General features: G+C 55.2%; 1 protein-coding gene across 1 annotated transcript; it reads right to left on the minus strand.

The window, feature by feature from the left end:
- Window positions 1-468: 468 nt before the first annotated feature.
- On the minus strand, window positions 469-27,017 carry VILL (villin like). Its single transcript, XM_036738859.1, has 19 exons — window positions 26,958-27,017; window positions 26,743-26,817; window positions 23,468-23,664; window positions 23,010-23,118; window positions 20,988-21,098; window positions 20,215-20,414; window positions 19,500-19,578; window positions 19,011-19,109; window positions 18,354-18,507; window positions 18,135-18,235; window positions 9,610-9,747; window positions 7,844-8,002; window positions 7,004-7,183; window positions 6,123-6,268; window positions 4,522-4,666; window positions 3,176-3,364; window positions 2,830-2,898; window positions 1,993-2,292; window positions 469-728 (listed from the first exon to the last, which is right to left on the minus strand). Exons 1-19 carry the CDS (start codon window positions 27,015-27,017, stop codon window positions 615-617), a joined length of 2,625 nt encoding a protein of 874 aa, XP_036594754.1. The 3' UTR covers window positions 469-614.

The raw sequence follows: 27,017 nt of genomic DNA on the forward strand, positions 1-27,017 counted from the left end.
AGAGGTGGCATAGATCCCACAGCCAGTGTGTGGGGTGGGATTCAAGCCCAGCTCACCCCGACTCCAGTCTCTGCTCGCTAGCTACTACACCACACTGCCCCTTCCGCATTTACTTAGGTGTGTAGGTAGCTTGAGTCTCCACTCCCCTGCCCCTTAGGGAACCCAGACTACCCTCCCCCCCATTCTGCCCCCAGTCCCATCCTCTCATGGTGGCAGTGAAACAATGAGTCAGCAGGAGTGTGCAGACCTGCTCCATTGCCACGATGGATGAGGTTTGTGACTTCTGAGCCTGGAGGTCTCCGGGCTGCACTGCTCCCCTCCCCCAGAAGGCCCGCCTGGTGCCCCTCCCCATTCAGGCCAACAGAGGGGGCTCGTGGGTGGTGTTCAGAAAGGTGGTGGCAAGCCTTTATTGTCAGACTATAGCTCACTCGGTCTTAGCTCTGCCGAGGGCACCCCAAGGACACGGCTGGTCACCCTCACCCTCAGAACTCCAGGGAGGAGCAGCGTTCCCAAGGGCCCCAGTGCGCTGGAACAGAGAGTTCTGAAGGGTGGGCAGGGGCATCTGGCCCAGGGCCTGGGGGTGCGGGCAGCAGGGCAGCGCTGCGGTGGGCACCTCAGAACAAGCCGCGCTGCTTCTTCTCTTGCTGCTGTTTCCACTTCGCCATCCGATAGAACTCGTCCTTGGACTTGCCAAAGATGTCTTGGAAGTCGGCGTCTGAAAGGTAGTACTGGGGAGAGAAGCGAGAAGGGTGCTGAGGGCGTGGATCGGTGGGGGCTCAGCTCACGCTGCCCTGAAGCCGGGACCCTCCGCAGGCCGAGCCTTTGCGTCCTCTGGTCTGGGGCTGCATCCAAAGCCACATTCCTAGAGCACAGGCCTGACCGCTTCACCACCCACCACGGTCGGAATGCCAGCTCTCAAGGCCCTTTGATCTTTGAAGTCATTTTAGGAGCAATAGTCCGCCTGAACACTAATTGTTCCATTTCCCACCTCCTTGTCTTTGCCCAGGCTGTCCGCCTGGCCTGGAGCCGCCACCTCCAAGTTCAGCTCAAACTTCTCCCTGGAGACCTTTCCTCTCCCTCCGCTACTTCAAAAATCCCTTTGTATCTGCTCTGGATGTGTTCCTGCTGAATGCCAGTTCTTCAAGGGAAGGGTACTAGTTGTCTTTGTAACCCCAGAGCACACGGTAGGCACTTAATAGAAGCAGTCCCCCTCCCCCTGCCCAGGGCTCCGAACCCACTAACAGAGCTTCCCTGGAGGTGGGTGGTGGTGTCTGTTACTGCTGCTGTCCCCCCCCCCCCCAGCTACTTAGTTGGCAAAGGAGGGACCGCAGCACAGAGGACAAGTCAGTCCCCACCTAAGGTCCATGAGGTTAGGGGTGGGAGAAGGTGGAAATCAGATCGCCTGGGCCTTAGGCCCCACCCGATTGGTGCCACAGTCTCCGCTTTCACAGCCTTTCTGCCTCCCCTCTTGCCCGCCGCGCTTGTTCCTGGCTTTAGTGAGCGTCCCCCTCTGCTGTGACAATGCTGGGAGAGGGGTTCTGCTTATAGTACCCTCCTCATCTTACAAGTCCCTCAGAGAGGGACTTGGCCAAAGCCACAGCAGAGTCTGGGCTCCAACCCCGGTGTCTGAGTGCCAGGGCATCAGACAACATTGCCACAAATACAGGCCTCCCCTCCTGGATGCCTTCTCACTGAGGATAGGGCTAGAGACCCCCTCCTGAGCCTCCACGCCCTCTCCCTCACTCCCACTCCTGAGCTGCCCCGCCTTCCCAGAGGGCCCCAGCCCCCTCCCTCGCCCCTCACCTTCTCCTCCTCCTCCTCTCACTCATTCCCACTCCCTTGCCTCCCCGCCTTGTCCTGACACCTTCTCTTGAGCCTGCCTGCCTCCTCCCCCTCTCCCCCGCCCCCTCCTCTGAGCCTCCCCGCCCTCTCCCCCGCCCCCTCCTCTGAGCCTCCCCGCCCTCTCCCCCGCCCCCTCCCCCTCTCCCTCACCTCTTTCCTGGATGGGTCCAGACCTTCGGGCAGGTCCTCCACAGCCTTGTTGATTAGGCGCTCCCGGGGAATGGGCACGGTGGGGACGGCGGTCGCTGCCACGGGGCATTTGGGGACCAGGGACATGTCGCTGCCGTTATAGTTGCTGTTGCTGCTGTAGTAGCTGCTGCTGGGACTGCTGGAGCTGGAGCTGGGGTCGCTGCTCAGAGGCTGGGGGGGCCCGGCAGGAGGGGCGCCGCCCCCCGGGGTTCCGGGGCGCTCGTCTGACAGCCGCTGGAGCAGGCTGATGTTGTTGAGTTCCTGTGCCCCAGGAGAGGAGAAGCTGAGCCTTTGAGGGGGCACGGGAGGAAGGGGCCCGGGGCGAGGGGCAGGGCATTCAGGCAACCGCATTACCACACCGGGAGGTTGGGGCTGGCCCCGCCGCCCTGCCTCCGCCCCGCACTCGCCAGGCGAGCGCGTCTTGGACCAAATACTGCTCCGCGCTGCACCTCTTTCCTCACCTGTCAAATGCTAACAAATCCCTCCTGCCCTGCCAGTCTCACCCGGCTACTGCGAGGATCACATGAGACCATGGACAGGGAAGGTCCAGGAGTGGGTTAATCCCTGGTGGGGGGCGGGGTTCAGCTGCCCCTTCCCCTTCACTCCCTCGAGATCCCCCTCCCCCGCCTCACTCAAACAAGAGGGCACATGCCCAGCCTGAGCCTGAGGAAGGTGCCCCGGGCAGCGGAGGGAGATGCTGGCTGGGCTGGGCCTCCCCTGACTCAGTTTGCTCAGTGTGGCCAGCAAACTGACGAGTCTGTGCTCAGTCACGGAGCCGGCCCAGGTCAGGTCACTCACCACGGTCATCTCAGAGATGGCTGACATATCACCAAGGCTGTTCTTCAGCTCGTCATAGGATCTGCCATTCTGAAGGGGGTGGGAAAGCTGTTAGAATTGAGGTATGGATGGAGATGGGAGATGAGGATGGGGAACCACTGGGGTCAGAGACAGGAAGGGAGAAAAGCAAAGGGGATAGAAAAGAAAGGGGCTGGGGACAGAGATGGGGGAGGGGCTGGGGACACAAATGGGGGGGGCTGGGAACAGAGATGAGAGAGGAGGCTGGGACAGAAATTGGGGGGCTGGGGACAGAGATGGGGGAGGAGGCTGGGGACAGGCATGGGGGAGGGGGCTGGCTGTGCCTCACATTCCACTTGTAGGGGTCCCAAGCACTGAACCAGCCGGTGAAGGTGGGGGGCTCATGGCCCTGCTTGACCACAATAATGGGGGTTGCTGGGTCCCTGCCTGCTGGGTGACTCTTCAGGTAGTCTCGGGCCATAGCGACTGACTCCTTCTTCTCGTATGTGTTGGAGTCTTTCCCAATCCACAAGAACACCTGAGATGGAAGAAGACAGTCCTGCTGCTACCCTCAACTGGAGGTGGCTCTCCCTGGTTGGGGCAGGTGGGCTCTAACATTGGGGAGGGATGAAATCCCTGGCTGGGTTGGAGGCCAAGCTTGGACTGTAGGTAGGGGCGCCCCTTAGCGGCTCATCTGAGAACTTTCCCCACCCAAGGTCCTGCTCTTGGCCCGGAAAACAGAAGCAAAGCGAGGAATGAATCGTTCTGCTTTTTCTCCCTAATATCTCCAAAACATTATAATTCTAGTCACCCCTGGCATCAATTCTGTGTGGACTATTATTCTCTTCCCCCAATAAAGCAAAACCAAACAGAACCCCAGGTCCGTGTTATTGCCTTCCTGGCTGGCCTCGGGTCACCGGGCTTCTCGTCCACCCGGCCGCCTGGCCCGGCTGGCCTCTTGCCACCTGCCCCGCCACTGCTCTCTCTGAGCCGTGGCCTCCAGAGGCTATGCCCTGCTCAGCTCTGACACTCCTGACCAGGAAGGAGTGAACACAGATTCCCGGCCCCTTCATCTCCAGCCAGCCCCTGGCCAGAGCACCCAGACCACAGCCTCGACCTGGGCCATCAGCTTGCTTTCTGGCCATCCTCATTCTTCATCTCTTGTTCTTAGAACTGGACTCAAGTCAACACTTTCTAGGAAGGATGTCAGCCCACTCCCCTGTGGCTCCCCTCACCACCCAGTGACTTCCTCAGCCAGTGCATGCCTCCCTGGTTGCCACTGCCCCTGGGTTGTGTCAGCGCCCTGAGGGACACGTTGCCCACTTTGGCTTTTGTGTCCTCAGGGCTGAGCACAGGGCTTGGTATTCATTAAGTGCTAAATAAATGCTGCACATTCATTGAATCTCATCCATTTAGTGCTTCTGACTCTATTCTTACATGGCTGGGCCAACCTTCTACATTTGCCTCCACCAGGCTTCCATCAGCAGAAACGTCTTTCAGATGGGGGGGGGGTGGAGCAGCACACTACAGACGAGCTCATTCACTGTGTTCCCTGTGTGTATACCCTTCCGACTGATGGTGTCTGGGGGTAGATGTGTCCAGGTGCATGGATCTTTCCATGATGCCACACTACTTTTAATGGGGAGAAGGGAGGGGAGGGGAGAGGAAGGAAAAGAGGGCCTCCTGAGGCATTACCTCTTCCCAGGTGTCCAGCAACATGATGTCATCCTCCTCCAGGTCGTCCTGGCTAAAGAACGTGATTTCTGTCATGATGAATCGGCCTGTCTGACTGGAGCATTCAAACAGGCGGGGCTGGTAGTAGGAGGTCTTCTTCTGGAGCCTGGGTCCATGAGGGACAGGTGAAGAGATAAGAGCATGAGGCAGTCAGTGGGAGAGGAGGGAGAAGCTGTGTAGACGTACCCCTAAGTGTGGCTCTGCTGGCCCTTCCCCCAGCCTAGCTTCTTTCTGCTAATTCCATGCCAGACCCTCTTCTTCCAACCTTAACTCTAAACTTGGCTCCCTCTCCAGGGAGCCCTCCTGGGTTAACCTTGGTTTGTTATGATCCGGCCTCCACTCTAGGCTCCCTTTGGCCCTCACTGCAGGGCTTCCTCAGTCTTCCCAAGAGATGCAACCCAACAAGGATGGCTACATATGCTATTGATGAAATCTCATTGGCTCACTGGCTCCCATTGGAAGGTGGGCTAGGAGCTCTGAGGGGTCCTAGGGGAGTGGACTCAGCCTCATCTCTGGGGAGGCAGATGCTCTCTGCAGGGACTCTGAGAGGCCAGACCTGGGGAGCCTTTGCAATCCTGTTTCTTTCAGACAGAAAGGAATTACTCCTTCCCTTTAACCTGAGGATGGGAGCAGGGGTGGGGGGCAGCACAAGCTGAGCCCTGGCCAGGGCAGCTGTTCTTCCCTTTGCCAGTCCCCTTTCTGCTCACTCCATCACCTCTCCCAACAGAAGGCTTCGAGGAGAAGCCATGGGGATCCCTCAGCCCCCAGTTCAAAAAGGCAGGAATGGAGGCCCAGACAATGAAGTGACTGTAGCTAGACGCAAACTCAGGTCTCCTGGATCAATGTTTCAGTGCTCTTTCCCTCGGGGCCATCATCCTTTTAAACTACAGACCTGATTGGTCACTCCCCTGCCTACCTCTCTTGAACAGCTCTCACTACTCTCAGGCTAAGCCCAGGCTCAGCAGCCTGGAATTCAAGGTCCTCCAGAATCTTGCCTCAGTCTCCCCATTCCTCTGTAGCCCTCCAGCTCCTGTGACTCTCCCCACGTCTTCTCTCCTCTCCCCTTGGGGGCCCACACTGAAGATCCCCCATGTGCTCACTCTCATACTGTCCCTGAGGATGGCGGCTGTGTTCCCTCACTGTCTCACCTGCTGACTAGCCCAGCACTTGGCTGGGAACATACCTGTTGACTGAATGGCTGGGGGCACTGAGGGGGCTCTTTGAACCCCTCTTTAGAGGGTGACAGACAGAGTCGGTACGATTGGAGCCCCTGGACATTGGCTGGCCCGTGTCACATCCAGAGACCCAAACCTAGAGATCAGGAGACCTGGGCTCCATTCCACGCTCCGTGGGTAAGCTCCAAGCAAGGCACTGAACTTTTCTGGGCTCGGTTTCCTCATCTGTAACATGATCTACCACTGACTTTGTCACCTCACAAGACTGGTGTCAAACAAACAAGGGACGGGCTAGGAAAGCCCTTGTGGGCGGGCTCCTCTGTAATCTGTCCCTGCCTTTGACCCTTGGCTCCCCTCTCCCTCTTCCCCACCCCCACCTTCTTCTACCTCTTATCACTGGCATATGGGGCTCGGCCCCCTAGGGCCTCCCAGAAGCTGGGAGGCTCCTGCCCCTCCAACACCGTCTGCTTGTCCTTCTGAGAGATGATGTCGGCCACCATGCGAGCCATTTCCCTCTCATCTCCGCTGCAGCCCTGGAGGGGACCAAGAGGGAGCCACCAGGCTGTGCAGCCTCCTTTTCTCCCCAGCCCTGGATCCCAGGGGTAGACCCATGCTTCCTCCAGGCCCTTCCACAACTGTTCAGCCCAGAGATCTCTTTCCAGAACCTCTCAGCCCGCAGCTAGAGCTCAACACTAGAATGCAATGAAGCTGGGACCATATTCACACCTAGGGGCTGATGTTCAGACTTGGGGACGGGAAAGGACAGGAGGAGAAGGGAAAAGAGGGGATGGGAAAAGAAGGTAGGAGAGGAGTAGAGGGGAGCAGAAGGGAGAGCAGGGAGAGGGAGAGGGAAAGGAAAGGCCACTTGCACAGGGGGCAGAGAGAAGGGAACCCACAGGCAGCTGGAGGAAGATGCCAAAGGGCAATACCTGGGAGTCATCAAGGAAGGGAAGGGAGGGAATGAATGTGTCTTTGGCTTTGCCAACTGCCCTAACAGTGGGTAGGGGAAGCCTCCCAGGGCTGAGGCAGGGAAGGCTGGGGTGATGAAGACACAAACCACCCTTCTGTTACGTGGGCCTGGGAAGCCCACCCCAGAAAGACTCAGACCCGGAACGGGTCAGAATGGAGCTGTGTGTGCACTGCCTGGCCAAATACAGGGTGAATAGGCGGAATTCAGCCCACCAGGTCAGGATAGGCCCTCAGCCTGATTCATTCCCCCAGCTCCTCCACCCCAGCCCACAGCAAGGCTGCAGGGAGGGCTCACCTACCTTTCCACACCACAGGTAGCAGATTTGGCTGGTAGCAAGCAGGAAAACATCACTGGAATTGAGGGAAGAGGCTCGGGCGGGCACTTCAGTGGTCTTGGTGTTATATTCGTCTGTGCCCCTCACCTGGAAGAGTCTGATGGCTGGCTCAGGGTCCACACGGCCGTCCCGGCTAGTGCCATTCTGGAAAACAATGGCCAATGCCTCCGTTAATACCCCCTCTGGAGCACCTCTACAAGCCACCATTCAAATTTCATTCAAAGGCCTCTGAGGAGGCCAGGACTGAGTAGACCCAGGAGCACCAGAGGAGGCTCAAAAAGCCAGTTTAGGCTGGAGGGCAGGAAGAGCTCCCTAACCATGAGAGCTGTCCCGAAGTCAGTGGAATAGGCTGTCCAGGGAGGTGGAGGTGAGCTCCCCGTTCTGTAAGCAGAGGCCACGACTGACGACCATTTGCTGGTCAAGGGGATTCTTGTTTGGGGGTGAATTGGGTTATACAGCCCCTGAGGTCCCACCAGCTCAGAGTCTAGAATGCAGTGATGTGATCATTTGCCAGCATAGTGACCTTCTGCAGAGGAAGAGCAGGACCCTGGCCTCGATTCCTTCTCAGACTGGCAGCGCCCTGTGAAGGAAGAAGGCACTGGGTCCCGCAATCCTCTTCTTTTTCAAGCTAAGGATTCCCAGTCCTTTCCACCAGTTCTCAGATGTCACGACCTCAGGCCCTTCGCCATCCTGGCTGCCCTCTTCTGAACACTGGCCAGCTTCCCAAAGGTCCCCTTGTCCAATATGTCACCTGACCGATGACAAAATGGAAGCGCTTCCAAGGTGTAGTCTCTCTGCCCTCACCTGGAACACAATGAGCCGCCCCTTGAAGATGGCCAGGAAGTGCCGAGGCTCCTTGCCCATGGTCACCCGGACCTGCACGGGTTCCTCCTGGTACATGTGGTCCAGCTCAATGGCGTTGAGAGAGGAAGCCGTGACCTCATCCACCGACGCATGTTGTCCCTATGGAAAGAGAGGAATGAGGACAGCCTGGGGCCAGGTCCCAAGAGGAGGAGGCGGTGCTGATGCCCAAGTGCAAGGGCAGGGAGGAGGCAGGCTGGGAGGACAGGAATTAGGATGATCTGGTGCCCAGGCCCAGGGGAGGGAGGAGGTGCCAGCCTAGACTGATGGGCTCGGGGATGCCGCCACATGGCCTAGGGCTGGCAGACTTCAGAAACAGCCTCCCTATCCCATTTCTGGAAGGGCTTCCCCTCCCCTGGGAGCTCTCTCCTTCCCCTCTTTTCCTGGTCAAAACTATTCCTCACATCTCATCTCACACGTTGTTTGCTTGCTCATGTCTTAAACATTCAGATCCAGTGCCTATGACCTCTCACAAGCTGCTTCTCCTCTCCTCAGATGCCTCTTCACCCTGGCACTCGAGGGTCCCCTCCTCAGCCTCCTCCGCTCCAGTCAGCCTGGTCTACACACTATCCCTGCAACGCGCCACATTCAGCCCCGCTTCCACACCCTTGCTCAGCCAGGTGCCCCTGCCTGCAATGCCCTCTTCTTGGGCTAGCTCCACCTCCCCATCCTGTAGGACCCAGCTCCTCCACAGAAGCTGACCTCCTCTCCTGCTTAGAAGGAGTGTTCCTTCCATAGCTCTGGACCCAGATGCTTCCCTAATGTTAATGCTAATAAGAACTCCCCTCTCCAGTGTTCTTCAAGGTTGGCAGAGCACTTTTCTCATAGCCCTTCAAAGGGAGTGGCAAAGAGGTGACATGACTCGCCCAGGGTCATTCATCACTCTGAGGTGAGATTTGAACTCAGATCTCCTGACTGTCTCAAACACAGAGGGATAAGCATTGTGCCTTCAGCTGGTACAGACAAGCTGCATGACCCTGGGCGAGTCATTTAACCATGTGAGCCTCAGCTTTCTCGTCGGGAAAATGGAGATGAAGAAGAAGAAGGGGAAGAAGAAGGGCACCTGCTTCGTCAGACTGGGAAGATCAAGTGAGATTCCATGTGGAAAAGGCTTCTGCAGACTTTAATTGTGCACACGTACATGCGTACACACGCACAAACACACACGTACACACGCGCGCACACACACATGTACAGACATGTACACACATGCACACACAAAGTACACAGGCACACACGTACACACGCACACACACTCACACACAAACGTGCACGCATGTACACAGTACATACAAACGTGCACATGTGTCATGCACACACAAATGTACACACATATGTACAAACACGAACATACATGCGTACACATGTACACACAAATGTACACACACATACACGCAAACCTGCACAGGCACACACGTACACACACACTCACACATACACAAATACACACATACACAACACACACATACATACATGCATGAGCGAGGATGAGCGCTGTGCTTCTCCAGCCAGACCAAGACTCCTTTTTTTCCTTTCCCTGAGCCCAGGCCACGACCCTGAGAAGCACAGGACACCTAAGTTTTCTCTGGTTTCCCTATCCGTCACAGGGCTAAGACCTCTGGCCCTTCCTCCTGACCTCCCAGGGCTCTGGCATAACAGGTGTGAGGCGCAGGGCAAAGGACCGGTGCCTGGAGTCTGGGCAGCCTCACCTGCCAGATGTAGATGATGTACTGGGCCCGCCCAGACTTCTGGTAGGTGTAGAGGACCAGGTAGCAGTCGCCCCCGTAGAACTGGCCGTACTTCTTGGGATCAACAGGCTTCTTGTGCAAGTCCTCGATCCGCCACACCTGGGGAGCCCAGAGATGGGGGGAGAGGAGGGGACAAGGTGGCCAATGGTCCTCGTGGCCCAGCCTCTGAGGGCCAGACCTGTCGCTTCCCCTTCGTCCTCCCCTCCTGCTTCCCAGACCCAGGCCCCGGAGGCAGGAGCAGCTCTTCTAGCTTCTTCGATGGCCTGAGATGGAGAAGCGTCCCTCCCAGATGTCCTCCAATCCTCCCCCTTCCCCCAGGGAACGAGACTTGAGGCTGGCTGCTTCCCCTGGCCTGCCCTCTGTCCCACTATCTGTGCTCTTCCTGCCTTTGGGGGAAGTCAGGAATTGTGTCTAACTCCAGTCCTGGGCTGTCTTCCATTCTGGTCCCTCCAGTTTCCCTCTTCTCTGTGACTGAGCTTCCTAATACATTTCCCAAGTTTTCAAAGCGGACAGAGAGCCAGAGGCCTCCCTTGGTCAAACTGGAGTCTGCCATCTGACTTTGGGCCCCAGGAGCTCCGACCCACCCCTTCTCGAGGCTCCTCCCAAGCCAGATCTGGGCTCCAGGTCTTCGAAGACAACTTTGAACCTACCTTTGAGCCAAATAGCTGTCCTAGGAGAAAGGCTATTCTTCATTAAGGTATTAATAACTAACAAAGGCTCGCTGGCCCTTCTCTCTTCCCAGTGGTGGGGGGAGGGCGGGGCCGGGGGGGGGGGGGGGATTAGCATTCGAACAAGGGAAAAGCCTTCACCCCAGGAAGAGGGCAAGCTGGTAGGGAGCATGTTCAGTGGGAAGCCTCTGAATATTCAAGGATAAAGAACCATTAATGAATCGTGAACAGTGTAACAGAATTTCAAAGGCAGCAGTAAGGGAGGTTAATGATATGAAGCCTAAAGAGAATCTAATAGGAAATTGGAATCATTTAATAGAAGCAAAGCACAACATTCAGAGAGGGTGGGAAACAACTGTAATGAAGCAGAAAAAAACATTTCTGAAAATAATTCAACCACAGAGAGGACTGGAAATGATGCAGATCCCAAGTGATGGACCTAGAGGGTGGGCCAAGATACAGCAGCCTCAAGATTACTGATGTCCTGGAAAAGTTCGGAAGAAAACTCCAAGTACCCCATTCCAGAAAATCACCCAAGAAAGATTTAAGAAAGGTTGAAAACAAGGGGCAAGCAAGAAGCAGAAAGAGTCTGTGAAACTCAGTCCTGAAAACCTTAGGGCTGACTCTCCTAGACACAGCGGTTACACTGGAATGCTGTAGCAACAGAAAAAATAACTGGCCAGCTGCAAGAAGACAGAAAGGAATGTCATCCCAAGGGACACCAATTGGGCGTTAGGCAGCTAACAAACATTTATTAAGCACCCACTCTATGCACCAGGCACTGTGCTAAGCACGGTATTACCAAAAAAAAAAAAAAAAAAAGCAAAAGCCTCTCCCCTTAGGGAGCTCACGATCCAATGGTGGAATTGCCAAAGATGGATTCAAGGGCAGGAGAGCATTGGACTAATTGGAATCTGATGGACAAAATAAAGAAGCAAGAACCTTGAATCCAGAATTATTGAGAGGAAGCATCTTCCCAGGGAGATGCATGCACTTCCAAAGGGCCTTTGAAAACCAGCCAGGCTAAGCCCAAACTAGAACAACTTGAGACAATTCACACTCGTCTGATCAGATGAAGCATTCAAGACTCTTGCCAGCACACAACTGACTAAACCACTAAATGTTTCAGACTAAAGAGAGAGAGAGAGAAAGGTGGAAAAGAGAAAGAGTGACCCCCCAAGCCCTCATCTTTGCTCAAGGAGCTATCCGGAAATAAAGACTAGGCCAGGGCTTCCTTCATCAGGATCACGTGCAGATGGTTTGGTGAAGTTTACATGAGTAACTAGTGACTAGAACCCAGCAGCACAGACTCCCCTTCACAGCGTTTTAAGGTGTGCAAAGCACTTTGCATGTGTTAGCTACCGATTCTCACAGTAAGAGAGATGGTATTCCGTGGTGGTAAACTAAACAATGATTTAAGAAAGCATAGTGGGAAAAAGACCAAACTGAACCATTGTAATGAAACATATTAATAAACTGAACTCTTTGATAAAAAAGAAAATTAGACAAGGGGGGAAAAGCAGGATCCTACAATATATTGTTTACAGGAACCATATGCAATCCAGAAAGTTTGACAGAGACTCAGTTTGAAAAGTTTGTTTAAATGTTATGATATTGCTGTTAACCACAGCAAGCTAATGCATTGACATGGGACAAAGTCTAATTTAAATCAGAAAGCACTGAGAGAGATAAACAGACATTTTTCTATGCTGAATTCAAAAATGAGAGTCTGCCCCTTTAAAATCTATGAGCACCTAAGAGGTCTGCAGCAGAACAGGCAGTTCCAAGGATCAGAAGAGGAAATAAGGGAGAATGGTATTAGGATATGCTAACACCTCACTATCAGACTGTGATAAATTCAAAAAGATAAGGCTACAAAGCTCCTTGCACAAGTCACAGTCTCCTTAGATCCTCTCAACAGCCCTTGGGTGAGAGCTGCCTTTTTATGTTTTAGATACAAACCCCATCAGGCCCATTTTACAGATGTACTATGGAGCCCAGACTGGAGAGGCTCTGGGTGACTCATTTCCATTTTTGAGAAGCTGAAGATCGCTTGAGAGATCTTTACCCAAGTCTCTCCTAACTGGACATCTAGAATTCTCTTCTACTAGACTATGCAGCAAGAGAGAGTGGCAGAGAAACACAAAGAGAAGCAGAGGGAAAGAAACACAGAGAGAGGAAATTATAGGTCTGAATTCAATTAATTTCACTTCAACAGACATCTATTAGATGCCTACTGGGTACAAGGCACTGGGTTTGGCAGTGAGAATATAAAGGCAAAGATACTAACTCTAAGACCCTTTTGTTCCCAGAACTCCACCTAGATGCCATATCTAGGCTCAGTTTTAGCCATATTTCTATTTGCTTTAGTTTTTGTATCCCCAGAGACTGGCACATAGAGAGCACTTAGTAAGTGCTTTTTTCATTCATTCATGAATAGTCATATAGAGAGAACTCAATGGGAAAAAGATAGCCCTTTTCCCCCTGCAAGCACACAAGGAAGATGCATATGAAAACTGACAATTGTCTGTTGGGTCACAAATCAGCTGGGATGTCAGGATTCTGATCCACGAAAGTGAGTCATGGGTTCTGTGTCAGTCAAAGGGCTAAGAGGACATTTTTTTTTTTTTAAAGCACCCAGATGATTAAAGCAAAGATAAGGGTAATACAAGTGCTCTTTATCAGAATCTCTGGACTGCAGCCAGAACTGGCAGTGGGGCAGTCTAAGCAACGGGAAAGGGAAGGAATTGAGTTGCCTCCTTGCTTTAAAAACTTCGCTAAGGAACAAAGTTTGATCCCAGCAGAAAAAAGGAGGAAGGAAAGATCCAAAAGAGACATGAATTAATATGTCTGAAAATGAAAAGGCCACAAATTTATAAATAAAATGAAGATTTTTATTTTTGTGGTGGTGGTGGTGGGGAAGACTTTTCCCATCACCATTCCACACCAGGGTGCCTGCAGCACAGTGATCATTCCCATCATCTCCCTCACCCCATCAGAACCTTGGGCCCCACTGTGGCCTCTGACAGGCCAGTCTTCACCTTAACTTGCCTGGACCCAGGCCTCCATGCCACAGCCCTACTCTCTCCACACCATGCCCACCTCCCTGCGTGGGTCACGTTCCCTCATTAGAAGCTAGGCTCCCTTAGGGCAGGGACTATCTTCCTTTCTGTTTTTATTTGTATTCCCTGTGTTTGTTTAACAAATGCCTTATTTGTCTGTCTGCCTATCTCTCTACCTCGATAAATGAAAAAACAGCAGCTCCAATTTTTAAAGAGTTTAAGCTCAAATAAACAAAATTAGAAAAGGACAAAGCAAGATCATGACCGCGGCCAAAGAAACCGAAAGAGTGATCCCATTCCTGTACACCTATCCCATCCTTGTACATCGTTCAGCCAACAACAGAGAGCTGTGAATCTGAGGGATGGGCACTTCACAAAACTAACCCAAATGAGGACTGAAGACTGACCAGAAGAAAGCCACCATCTGAAGGAGATATCCAGCAGCTGCCTGACCCCGAAACGGACGCAGCCGAGGACGGGGTCCAAAGAGAATTCTGCTCTGAAAGCCCAAGCCAGCCCTGGACTGCGCAGAGATGGGACCAGGCCACCCATTGCCTTCTAGGAGGAGAAAATGGTTTTGACACTGCAAATGACGAGGCTAAAACTGAACAAGAAAATCGTACACAAATATCATTAAATCTTTTTGTCCAACCCGGGATTTCCTCAGTTTAATGAAGGTCCCAGGTTGGGAACCTCCCTGCACCACTGCAGGTGGGCACCTGCTCTGCAGCCTCACAGTCAGTATTTATCCTCCTGATGGAGACCAGCTCTTCATCTAGCTGCCTCTTTGAAGAATATCGCTACCAAAACAGCGATAAAAGAACTCGAAAATCAAATGCAGTAATCCGTAAACCATGCCCTCTGAGGACCAAGAAGTCAGCAAATCTGTGAGTGCTTATTAAGCACTTACCGTATGACAGGCACCACACTAATAAATGCTAGGAATACCAAAAAGTCAAATACGTCCCTCGACCTCAGGGAGCCCATATTTTAATGAGGGAGACAACATGCAATTAATTAACTGGGCACCTACAGGATGGACACACTGGCAGCCAAGAGGCTGTACTTGGAGTCAGGAAGACAAGTTCAAGCCCAGCGTCAGATTGTGACCTTGAACGGGTCCTTTACCCTCCACCTCAGTTTCTCCAACTACAAACCAAGGATAAGATGAGCCCCCATCTCCCAGGATTGTTGTAAGGATCAAACGAGATAATGGCCGGCAAGCATTGTTCTTATTAACTATAAATGGAGTACAGTCTCAGAGGGAAGTGGGGAGAACTCAGTGTAGTCAGTCATAGAACCAAGAGAAAAATAAAGCTGTTGGATCATGGAAAGATCAGCCCAATCCTGGCTCTGCCACTTACTGCCTATTGACTTTGCATAAATCGTTTTACTTCTCCAGCCTCAGTGTTCTTGCCTGTAAGATGAGAGGGACTGGACTTGGGAGCCCCTGGGGGTCAGGTCAAGCTCTATGATCATATCATTAGAAGCAGAGAAAGCCAACAATCATTGATATAAACCCTGCTCCCACCAAAGTACATGAATTGAAGGACGTTTCCTTAATACGACTTGTAAAAGTCTGTATCTGAAGCTAAGAGCTAATATTATACACAAGGCATTCCCAGTAAACCCACGGGGATGAGGTGGGGATCAGCGAGAATAAGGAAGGCAGGAAAGGAAAAGGAGCCTTGGCCATTGAGGCGGATTTGACAAGTACTGGTAAGCACCAGCTAGGCATGCCTGCTCCACCTAGTGTCTATACCATAGAGTCTCAGCCAGGCAATCCTTCTGCGCCTCCTTCATCGGCTCCCCCACCCACAGCAGCCCCTTCTTATCCCTCCTCCCTCCACCCCCTGAGGACCTCGTCTCATTTCATAGAGAAAACTACTCCCCGGCTACCCCACAGGTGTCTTCTGCCGCTGTCTCCTCCCTCATGCCTGCCTCATATGAAGAGGGGGCCTTCTCTTTGCCAAGGCACCCCCTCCGCACCCACTGATCCCGTCTTCTCTAGCATATCGCCCCCCTCCCTCATCCCCCATCTCCCATTTGGCTTTCATTTCTCCGTCCAGTGGCTGCTTCCCTACTGCCTATGAGCAGTCCCATCTCCTCCATCCCCAGAAGACCCCCCACTGGACCCACTCACCCCTGCTGCCCTCAGCCCACAGCTCTCCTCCCTTCTGTGGCCAAACTCCTGGAGAAGGCCACTCACCACTGGTGTCTCCCTTCTTGTTTCCTAACTCTGCATCCTGGCTTCCCCCTCAGGAGCCACCCAAAACTTCCCTCTCTGAAGGGAGCAAAGTTCTCCTCACTGCCAGACATCGTGGCCTCTCTCTCTCTCTCTCTCTCTCTCTCTCTTGCTCTCTTTCACTATCTCTCTCTCATTCTTTTTTTGCTCTCTCTTTCTCTCTCTCGCTCTTTCTCTCTCTTGCTCTCTTTCTTTCTCTCTTTCTCTCTCTCTGTCTCTCTCTCTCTCTTGCTCTCTCTCTCTCTCTCTCTCTCTCTCTCTCTCTTTTTCTGTCTGTCTGTGTCTCTCTCCTCTCTCTGTCATCTCTGTCTCTGTCTCCTGGTTCTCCCCCCACATCTCTGACCACTCCTTCCCAATCTTCTTGACTGGATCTTCATCTAGATGACTCCCGATGATGGTGGGTGTCCCACAGAGCTCTGTCCTGGGCCCCTTTCTCTGCTCTCTCTCTACCATGTCACTGGATGGTCTCATCAGCTCCCATGGGCTCCATTCTCATCTCTATGCTGATGACTCTCAAGTCTGCTGTGCCAACCCTAGCCTCTCTGCTCATCTCCAAATGCCTACTGGATATCTCAAAATGGATGCCCTGTGGGCCCTTAAACTGGACGTGTCCAGACTGAACTCATTCTCTTTCCCCCCATGCTCTCCTCTTTCCTAACTCCCTGCCACCCACCATCCCCCAGGCCCCCAAGCTCACAAGGATGTAGATGGCATCCTTGTCTTGCTCCCCCCAATTTTCCCTTCATAGACACCCCCTTCTCTTCTCTGCCACAGCCCCCACCCTGGGGCAAGCCCTCAGCACCTCCCTAGACAACAGTCTGCTGGGGGGCCCCCGCCAGCTGTCACAGGGCTCTCTCACCACGTCACCCCCTCCCCCACTCAACAAGCTCCAGGAGTTCCCTCGGACCCGGGATCAGGGATCAAACGTAACCACTTCCGACACCTCAAGGCCTTTGTAGCTCCCTCTCCCCCAGCCCCTCAGTCCCCCTTTCTAGTCTCCTTCCATCTCATTCCTCACACACTCTGGGCTCCAGTGACACAGGCCCCTTGCCTGTTCTGTGAACAAGACCCTGAGCTCCCGACTCCAGGCCTTTCCACCAGCCAAGCCTCCTGCCTGGGTCACCCTCCCTCCTTCCCCCACCCCAAAGAGACTGGAGCAATTGCTACGAGAATTGGCAGGGTACTGGGGCAAGGGGGAGAGGGAGTCTGGGCTACCAGTGGACAGTCAGACGAGGGGAGCAAAGATGCCAGGAGGTGATCGGTGAAGACCTGGGTTCAAATCCTGCCCCCACACTTATTAGCTGTATGGCCCTGGGTAAATAAGTCACCTCTCTGAGACTTGGTTTCCTCATCTGTTAAAAGGCCCTAACAATAGTCCCAACTTCCCAGGGTTATTAGGAGGATCCTGTGACTGAATGGATGCAAACACACATGCCGGCTCTGATGCAGAAGCCTGGCAGCCCACTGAGGCTTTACATGGCCTCTCACGGCCACACCTATTTGGACCCTAGCTCCTGCTGTCTTTCTGAAGAGCAGCTGGTCTGGATTCCAAGGCAGCATCTTAGCAGCGAGCAGCAGCGCTGAGACAGGGGCTGATTCTGACTCTGCTGTGCGCTCTCTGAGTGGGCCGGGGCATGGCACACCCTCCCCTCTTGGGGCACACCCCCTCTTGGGGCACATCCCCTTTTGGGGCATACCCCTTCTTGTGGCATGGTGCACCCCCTCTTGGGGCACACTCCTTCTCGGGGCCCCCTATTTAACAATGGATCAGAGGAGGCCGTTAGACTGGGGGCACCTCTCGGGTCCTTTTCAGCTCTCTGCCTCCCCACATCTCTCTTGTCCTCACCTGCTTTCTCTTGGCCTTGTCCCTTTATCTGGCCAGAGGGGGAAGGTGACATTTCTCCTGCATTTACTGAACCAGAGTGATGATCCTTGCCCATAGTTTAAAATTGGGGTGACCTCTCTGCCTTCATCCCTGCCCTTCCCCAGCACCAGGTACACCCAGACACTCCTGAGTCCAGGGGAACCCGAGGGCTTTTCACTTGGGAGGCCTCGGCTCACGTCCCTGCTTGGTTTTCTGCCTCTGCCTCCCCCAACATCTTGAAAGCAGTGACGACTCTTTTCTGTCCCAAACGCCTCCCAGTCAGGGATATGGGCTCAGCCCTCCCCCAGCAGCCTAACCTGTCCCCAGGGTCTCCGGCCTCTCCCCCTGATGCCTCAGTCTTCTGGAGGGTGAGTGTGAGGCTCCCCGCCCAGCTCTGTGTTCCCCCAGGCCTTGGTCCCAGACCCTCTCCTTGCTCAGGGCAGGCCCATGCTGGTTCCCAAAGCAAACACAAGCCAGCTTTGGAGTTAGGCTGGCCTCTTTCCCCTCCATGTTGGGGTAATCAGGGGGAGTGATGGCTGACCGCCTGGCATGGCCCACGGGGAGGAGCTGCTTTGGGTGTCCTCTGCCCACCTGGGAAAGGAGGAGGCTGGCTCCTGAGGCTCCCCCGCCCCCCTCTTCCCTCTCACCTCCACCTTCCCTGAACCGTCATCCACCATCCTCTGCTCGGCAGCCAGCTCTGGCTGGCCATGCAGCTGGGTCACGTCGAACTTCACAGGCTCCGCTTTGGCTGCAGAATGGAGGCCAAGGAACGTGGCTCTCAGGCCAGGGTACCCTCTGGACCCTAGCCCCGGGCCCTCCCCACCCCCGTCCCAGGCCCCTCCCCACCCTAGCCCAGCCTCCCTCACCAGTCTTGCCCAGGTTGTGAGCCCAGCCCGGCCCTTCCGTCTGGTCCTTCTCTATCCATTGCTGAAATAGCTGCTTGAATATGGCAGACTCAAAACCATCATTGACCACCTCCACATTGGTGGTGGCTGGGTAGCCCTTGGCCTGGATAAAGCCCTAGTGGGGAAGCGGGAAGGATGTGTATGAATGTGGGATGTGGGGCCTGAGGGGGAGGGACCTGCTCCTCATCCTCCCGTACCCCGAAGCCCCATGTGGACCCCCACCTCAGATCGGCCCCTTCCCAGGCATCCCGCCACAGCAGCCCCGTAGGATTGATGACGCCCCCAACCTGACCAACCCAGCTGCTCCTCTCACAACTTCCTTCCAAATACTCAGCTACTTCTCCCTGAAGGGCAGGGTATTCACCCCAGCATCCCTCCCATTTGAGCAGGGTTGCCCTAGATCTGGGGTGAGGGGCATCTCCTCCACTGGAGGGGTTACTTTCTACACTGGAGAGGGATGTCTCCTACACTAGTGGAGGCATCTCCTCCACTGTGAGGAGGTGGCTTCTACCCTGGTGGGGGTTGTCTCCTGTGCTGGAGGGGGCCTCTCCTGAGTTGGAGGCTGTGTCCCCCACATCTGCTGGGGGCCTCCCAGGGAAAGCCCCTTCAGGCCCTCACCACTGCCCGGCTGAAGGCTGCCTTCTTCTCCTCCTTGTTGGAGTCACAGCCCCGCCACACATAGATCTTGAAGCCGCCTTGGTCCAGGATGTGACAGTCCTAGAAGAAGAATGACCAGGAAGGATCATGCTTCAGGGTTGGCCAACCATGCTGGGAACCAAGCCTGGTCAGGGTTTGACCGTTCATTTTCTGGATGAGGGAACCAATGCCTGGGAGGTTGGAGGGACGGATCACCTGGATGACGGGCATCTGGTTTGCAGAATGGCACCATGGAGATGAGCTGGACTGGAGCCGAGGGATCAGGACTTGGTGGGGTGGGGGTTGGGGTAATGTGGCCCTGGGCACAGGGCATGTCTCTGTGCCTGTGTCCCCATTGAAGGTTCCTGCTGGCCCTGGCACCAGGATCCTCCCTCAAAGCCTCCCTTGGTACCAGGCTCCTGGCATCGGCCCTGCCTCCCAGCAGGGGCATCTTCCCAGGCTACAGCTCACCTCGTGCTGTAAGAGGTCCTGAGTCAGCGGCCGGGTGGCAATCTCCTGGACCACCAAGTCTTCATCCTTTTCATAAAGGCTGGGGGAGGCAGGCCTGGGTGAGTGCCACCCCGCAACGTCTTCCCATCCTTCCTCTCTCCTCCTCCCTCCTCTCTCATCAAGACCCACCCTTCTTTTCCTCACAAAGCCTGGCTCTGTTAACTACCCATGTGTCCCCTAATCCCGCTGAAGTCTTCATCCTCTGGAAGAAGCTGACTTTCATAGAAAGAATCTGAGCCGCGGGGCCCAGAGCCCTGGGTTCTAGTCTTGGCTCTCCCCCAGAAACATCCCTCCCTGTCTCTGGGTCTCCATGATTGGGCTCCCCCAGCTCAATCATTCCTTTCGGTTCTGTCATCCTGCAAGTCGAGGAGATTTGCTCCTGGCCCTGCCTTCTCGCACCTTTTGATTTTCCTGGGGGAGGGCTAGAGGTCAGCTCCCAGGGGTCTCTCCTCCTCAAAAAGCCTCTGTGAGCGATCAAAGGGGCTTTGGGAAGCAATGCCTCAAATCAGAGGAGTAAAGTGTTGGGGGACCTGGGGCAAGGCCTTCCCTGCCTGGGCCTCAGCTTCCTCATCAATATAGACAGGGGTCATACGACATGACACCTAAGGTCTTTTCCAACTCCAGAGTATGCGACCCTGCCATGAGAGTGGTAGCGCCTCCTGGGGCACCCACTCACTGGTACAGCCGGAGGTTGGCCTTCTGGAACTCATCGACCTTTTCCTCGGGGACAGCATCCTGGAGCGAGGCCGCCCGAGGGCCCAGCACTGTCTCCATGATCTGCAGCAGGTCAGCGGAGCTGTGATCCTCATCCACCACTCCAATCTGGGCACGGCCACCCCGCTCCCCATCTCGGATATGCCGGGTCAAGGCCAGTCCCTGCCGGGCCACAGACCAGGGTGGACTTGAAGAGATGGCACCTTCCACCAGCCCCAGAAGGCCCACAGGAGCCTCGGCCCCCCACCCCCACCATCTGTCCTAAGGTCCCACTCCCCAAATCTTCCTGCTTCAGCTTTGGGCTTCTTGGAGATGGGAGCAGGGCCAGACAGGGGCCAGGTCGCTGCTGGGGATGCACTAAGGGCCCTGGCCTGTCTCTGGAGTGCTAGCTCACACTGCCCCTGGACATCTGTATCCAGGTGATGTGGGGTCACTAGGGACACAGCAGGCAGACTTGAAGGGAAGGAAGTCCCCAAAGATCAGTCTGGAGAGGAGGGGCAGAGAAGGAATGAGAGAGGCCTCCCTGGTGACTGGCAAGCTCTCAGCCAAATGGGTCAGCCTCCCCCACCACCCACCCAGGCCAGGGGGAGCAGGCCAAAGCCCACTTTTCCTGCCTGTGCTTGAGCCTCTGGCCCTAAGCAGATACCAAGCTCCGTGAGGACCTCCTTCCCCTGCTCCCGCTGCCCTCCCAGGGTGGTGAGCACAGGCCTGGGCCCCCCAGCTTGGGACACTGACCCGGGATTTCTTGGACAAGTTGGCTTCAGGACCATTCCACTGAATCAGCACTTTCCCCAGGTCCAGGAGGAAGACGTCTCCTTTGTTGAAGCTGTCCCAGGACAAGTCCACCTGGGGAGGGCAGGGTGGGGAAGGGAGGAGGAAGTGTAAGAAAAAAGCATCCCCCTGCCTGTCCCCACCAAACCAGGTCCCACCTCCAACAGGGAGTCCACCAGCCCTTTACCTCAAATCTTCGGATGGTCCCACTGGCTACAAGAACATTCACTCTACTGTCTCCACTATCTCTGGGGTCTCTCTCCAGGGGAGGTGAATGGAGCCGTGGGGCTTGGTGACTGGGGCTCCCTCTCACTATGTTCAGTGTGTATCTGTGTGCAGTTGTGTGGGATTGTGGCTCTGTGCTCAGTGTGTATCTGTGTGTGGTTGTGTGGGATTGTGGCACTGTGCTCAGTGTGTATCTGTGTGTGGTTGTGTGGGATGGTGGCACTGTGCTCAGTGTGTATCTCTGTGTTGCTATGTGGGATAGTGGCACTGTGCACAGTGTGTATCTGTGTGTGGTTGTGTGGGATTGTGGCACTGTGCTCAGTGTGTATCTGTGTGTGGTTGTGTGGGATGGTGGCACTGTGCACAGTGTGTATCTGTGTGTGATTGTGTGGGATGGTGGCACTGTGCTCAGTGTGTATCTGTGTGTGGTTGTATGGGATTGTGGCACTGTGTTCAGATGTCTGTCTGGGACTGTATCGGTATCTGCGTGATTTTGTGACGGTGTCTGCGTGTGGGAGTGTGTTATTGTGAGGTGTTTGTATGTGGGATTGTGTTACTGTGAGAAGGTATTTGTGTGAGGGATTTTGTTTGGTCACACATTAGTATGGATGATTGTGTCGTTGTGAGCAGTGGTCTAGGGGTCTGGGTGACTGTGCACTTCTGTGTTACTGTGGTTGTGTATGACGTCTGTGTGTGTGTGTGTGTGTGTGTGTGTGTGTGTGTGTGTTTAAGGAATGTGTCTCCCAAGTAAGGAGAACATCCTCCCCTATACATCCACTGGATCCCCATAAGACCTGCTCCTTTGGCCCCTGCAGTTGGAGTTCCTCCCATTATGGGCCCCACTTCTGCCTCCATCCCCAAGGGGATGAATGTTGGCCTCTGCTCCACTCCTTGTGTGTGTGGTTGTTGTTGTGTTTGTCCTTTATTTTGAAGAGGACCATGGAACCAGGGAGATGATGATGTGACTTGCAGTCGGCTTGGATTTGAGTGAGGGAGGGCTGTGCAAGGTCACCAGCCTCACTTTCTCCTCCAGAGCCATCTGGGTCCATGGACCAGATATTCCTCAGGATGACCGGAGATGGCCCAGGATGCAGTGGGAGACCCCGGCCCTCCCAGGCTAAGGTCCTTCCAGGTTCTCATTTTGAGTGAGGTAACTGAATAGTAACGGGTTCTCTTTTGGCCAGGAACCCTGAGGGTCTTCCCCTCCCAGTTTGACTTTTTTTTTTTTGAGTTTTGATTAAAGGGGCCATCCCTTGCTTACTTCCTTAAAGAGGCCTATTCAGTGTGTGTGTGTGTGTGTGTGTGTGTGTGGTGGGGGAGCCTGTAAGGAGCTCCCATCCCGGCACCTGATGCCCAGGGTGCCACCAGCACCATACCCCCTCCGCTTGGTTAATTTGGCTCAGGCTGGTCACCGCTGGGAAGACCCTCCCATATCTGCCACCACCAGCAGCAGGGTGGAGAGCAGGTTTTATTAGATCCATTTTGCAGATAAAGAAACTGAGGTCTGGGGCAAGAGAGGGACTTGTCAGTTGTGAAGCCGGGATCCCTGGGCTGCTACTCTCTGTAACACACGCCCAAGTGCTGGGGTCGAGTGGGGAAATGCCAGTGGGGCCCAGCCCTGCTTCATCTCGTTCCCTCTCCCAGGCCCTCCTTCCCTGGTTGGCTCAGCCCAGGATTCACTGGGGGCTGGGGCGGGGAACCCGGGCCCAAGGATGGGGGGAGGGTTCCCCGCTCCCCTAGGGGCTGCCGGGGCCTCCTCACCTCTGTGGCTGACACAGGCTTCTTTCCCTTGATGTGCAGGAGTCTCTGAATGTTGTACATGTTGGTCTCCACATGCTTGAAGCCAGAGGCCAGAGCCCCCTTCTTGTAACTGGGTTGGGGAGGAAGGGAGCAGGTGAGGTCCCACAAGCAGCAGTGGGTCACTTGATTAGCATGCAGCATCAGGTGGGGAGGGGGCCATCTGCTCGAGGGGCAGGGAGCGGCCCCCAGTGGCAATCCTGGCCTGTCTCCTGTCTGTGGGCCTGGGCAGGCCACATCCAAAGTCCCCAGGCCCTGGCTTCTTTCTCTGTGCAACGGAGATCACAGCAACATCTACGTCCCAGAACTGTGGCGATGATGGAGCCAGACGGGGATACCAGCCCAGATGGCGCCCGTCAGGAGCCCCTGCCAGTGGTGCCCGCCAGGGGCCCCCGCCCAGCCCAACCCAGGGTCCCGCTCACATGATTCCGTTCTTGAAGTAGCTTTTGAAGACATCTGACTCGTAGCCCTGGACCTCACGGTGCTGCACGGGGATGTCCCCTAGCACGCCGTCCAGCTGGGCCGTGTAGGCTGCGGCTGCCCCCTGCTCATCCACCGCCGAGTCCTTGCCTATCCAGTAATGGATGTTGATGGAGAGGCCCCGGCTGCTATTCTCCTTCTGGGGACATGGAGAAGCCCAGGCTGGGAGACAGACCCACGGCGAACACCCTTTCTTCATCCCTCTTCCTCATTCCCAGTTCAGCCAGGGCCCTGGGAGCCAACCTGGGCCAAAGCCAGGGGGCTCAGGGCCAGGGCAAGGAGCTAAGGCTGCTTCCTAGACCTCTGCTCATCTGGGGCTCAGTCAGGGCCCTGGGGACAACCTGGGCCAAAGCCAGGGGGCTCAGGGTCAGGTCAGGGAACTCATCCAGTTGCCATAGAGTTGGGGGCTCCTCTCCTGAACAGAATGGGGTGCAGAAAAGTCTGTGCCAGCCCCTCCCCAACTCCTCCATCTAAGGAACCATCTCCTCCTCCCTGAGCTGATCAGCCCCTGTCCCCAGAGGGCTAGCCCCCTCCTACATTCCCACTCCCCAGGCAACAAAGGACCACAGAAATATGCCCATTCTTTGGAGGATGTTGCAGGCTCCTTGTCCCAGAGATTTAGACCTGGCAGAGATCTCAGAGGCCATTTAACGGAGGCCCGGGGCGGTTGGGGGCCCTTCAGATGTCTGGGGCAGATCGTTCCATGTCCAAGTGCCACATTCTGCCTGTTACCTGGCCAAAAGAAGGGCCCCTGCTCTGTGGGAGGGACAGCACCACCTTCCTTCCCCGGCCTGGGTCTTGGCAGCCCCAACTGGTGCCTGCTGGCTCTCCTCAGCAGAGCTTTTGGCCTCTCCTCCATCAGTCTTCCTTTCCTTCCCCTGGGTACAAGACCAAGCCCCCAGAGAAAGAGGAAGAGCGAGGCCCCTGAGGGACACTGGTCCAGGCCTGTCCTAAGCTACAGCCTGGGGCAAATAACAGCAAGGGTCAGCCCCCACCCCCAGGTCAGGTTCTAGGGAGCAGTAAGAGTCACCTTGACTGAGCAAGGGCCCAGGGACCCTCCTGGTCCTGGTTCCTCGGGGAGACTTGGGGTTCTGAACCCTGGCACTTCCTTGGCACAGGCTGGCCCGGCCCATCCCCCCCTTTTGGGGCTCTGGCCTCCTGGGGTCCTTGTACCACTTGAGGCCCCTGGGGGACCCCAAATGGTGAGCCCTAGCCATTAGCCTTGGGGCAACGTGGGAGTCACCAGATCCCAGGAGGGGCGCTATGCCACAAAAATACAAGTCAGTAACCCATGTGATTCGGGAGCACTCCATAAGGGGAGCAGGGCAGAGCTGGAGCCAGGGAAGCTGGGCTCAAACCCCGGCTCTGCCACATACTGCCCATGTGGCCCTGGGCTGGTCACTGTCCCCTCAGCTCCCTCATCTATAAAATGGAGGCTAGATGCTCTCCTAGGTCCCTTCTGCCTGTATTTGTGAGGCCAGCAAGGCCCGAGAGGGATCCTCGCTCCTCATCACGATTCCCAGCTTCTCGTCTCTCGGGTCCAGTCTCCTCCACACAGCTGCTAATGTAGGCCGACACCTGACCGTGCAACTTCCTAGCTCAAGCACTCTCCCTGACTCCCTGGTGCCAGCCAGGTTTCCAGCTTGCCTGATGCATATTGCTCCTCTCTGGGTCTCTACACTCCAGCCAAACCGACCCCTTTCCTCATTCCTGAATGTGACATTTCAGCTCCAACTCTTGGCCTTCCAAAGATTGGCTCCTGCTCCCATCCTCAAAGCCAACCCTCAGAATCCATGGCTTCCTTCAAGGCTCAGCTCCCGGGACACCTCCTACAGGAAGCCCTTCCTGATCCCTGCCTGCCCTGGGCAGATCCAAGTGATCTTAGGTTCAGAGCTGGAAGGGACCAGAGAGGCCAATGAGTCTCCATGTCAGAGGAGGAGACTGAGGAGAGAGAGCTGTTAGTTCTCTGTCTCTGTCTCTGTGTTTCTGTCTCTCTCTCTGTCTCTGTCTCTGCTTGTGTCTCTCCCTGCCCCCCATCTCTCTCTCTGTCTCTTTCTTTCTCTGTGTCTGTCTGTTTCTGTCTCTCTCTGTCTCTCTCTGTCTCCGTCTCTCTGTCTCTCTGTCTCTCTCTCTCCCTCTTGTATTTACTTATCTTGGTATGAGTTCTCTTCTGCCGGACTCCCAACCTCCAGGAAAATGTAAGGTCCTTGAAGGCTACACCTGTTTCATTTTTGCCCTGGTGTCCGCAGCACACAGCCTTGCCTCAGGCACATAATAAATGTCTGTTGGATTGGATTGGATTTTCACCCAGGGATAATCAGGGCAGGTTTCATGGAGGAGGCAGTGTTTAAGCTGAGCCTTGAATGGGCCCACTTTTAAGAGGCTGAATGGAGAACAGGGGCCATTCCAGAGTGGGAAGGGCACCGGCTGGAGTGAAGATTGGGCCTTGGATGCCAGGCCAAGCAGCCTAGATCTCATTGGGGAGGTTCTGGGGAACAATTTCCAGCTTAGAGCAGGGCAGAGCCAAGGCCGATGGGTACCTAAAGGAGATGATGCTGAGCGCCACAGGAGGGCTGGGAGGGGCAGAACAGAGAGGTGGGCAGCCCTGCCTTGGTCCAGGTGGGTGGCCAGGGAGGGCTAAGAGGGCTGGGAGGGTCAGAGAGAAGAGGTGGGCAGCCTTGCCTTGGTCCAGGCAGGCAGGGAAGGCCTTGGCTGGGAGGGGGCAGTGGGATCACAGGGGAGGCAGGTTTGAGAAAGGCTGCTGACCTTGGAGATGGGCTGCTTAAGAGGAAGTGAGGGAGACAGAAGAGGAAAAAAGGACCCCAGAGACTGGAACTTGGACCCACAGACTGAGAGCCAGAGGAGATGGCAGAGGAAATATGTTACAAATGAAAAGTCTGAGGCCCAGAGAGGCTGAGGGATTTGTCCAAGGTCACATAGGCAGTACATGGTGGGATTTGAACCCAGGTCCTCTGACTCTAAAGCCAGCCCTCGTGGTGCCCCAGACAGAAGGAGTGATGTTGCCAGGTTTGGGTGAGGGAATGGGAAATGGGGTTCAGACCCGTATGGTCCAGGGCGCCAGCATGCCTGCCGCTTGGGATGGGATGGGGTTGGGGAGAGCCTGGACCCTGGTCTCCTCTCTCCAGCTGCCTCCTCCCCCACTGCCCAGGCTCTAGTGGACACAGCCAGCTGGGAGCCAGACTCCAGAACCACTCACATGCAGGATGATGTAGCAGTCGCCTTCAAAGAAACTCCCATAGGCCTTCTCAGGGACAGGGACCATCTTCATTTTCTAGAGAAGGCAGTGACAGGCTGGTGTGGAGCCTGCTGCCCCCGCCCCCCACCAAGCCCAGGCCTCAGGGGCTGCCCCACCCCCTCCTCAGTGCCTTGCTCCTCACAGTCCCATCCCTGTCTGGGTCCCGTGCCTCTCACCTCAATGGCCCAGATGTGCAGACCCTGCAACTTGTTGATGGAGGAGAGGTCACTGTCCAT

Source organism: Trichosurus vulpecula, chromosome 9 (assembly GCF_011100635.1).
Source record: "Trichosurus vulpecula isolate mTriVul1 chromosome 9, mTriVul1.pri, whole genome shotgun sequence".
In the NCBI taxonomy this organism is placed as follows: Eukaryota; Metazoa; Chordata; class Mammalia; order Diprotodontia; family Phalangeridae; genus Trichosurus; species Trichosurus vulpecula.

Bases quoted from the DNA above. Each gene is read 5' to 3' on its own strand.
- VILL (XM_036738859.1), bottom strand. From the start codon at position 27,017: ATGGACAGTGACCTCTCCTCCATCAACAAGTTGCAGGGTCTGCACATC. The intron at 23,665-26,742 runs GTGAGTGGTTCT...CCATGTCCCCAG, and splicing joins ACTGCTACATCATCCTGCAT to AAGGAGAATAGCAGCCGGGG. The intron at 729-1,992 runs GTGAGGGAGAGG...TTCTCTCCCCAG, and splicing joins TGGACCCATCCAGGAAAGAG to TACTACCTTTCAGACGCCGA.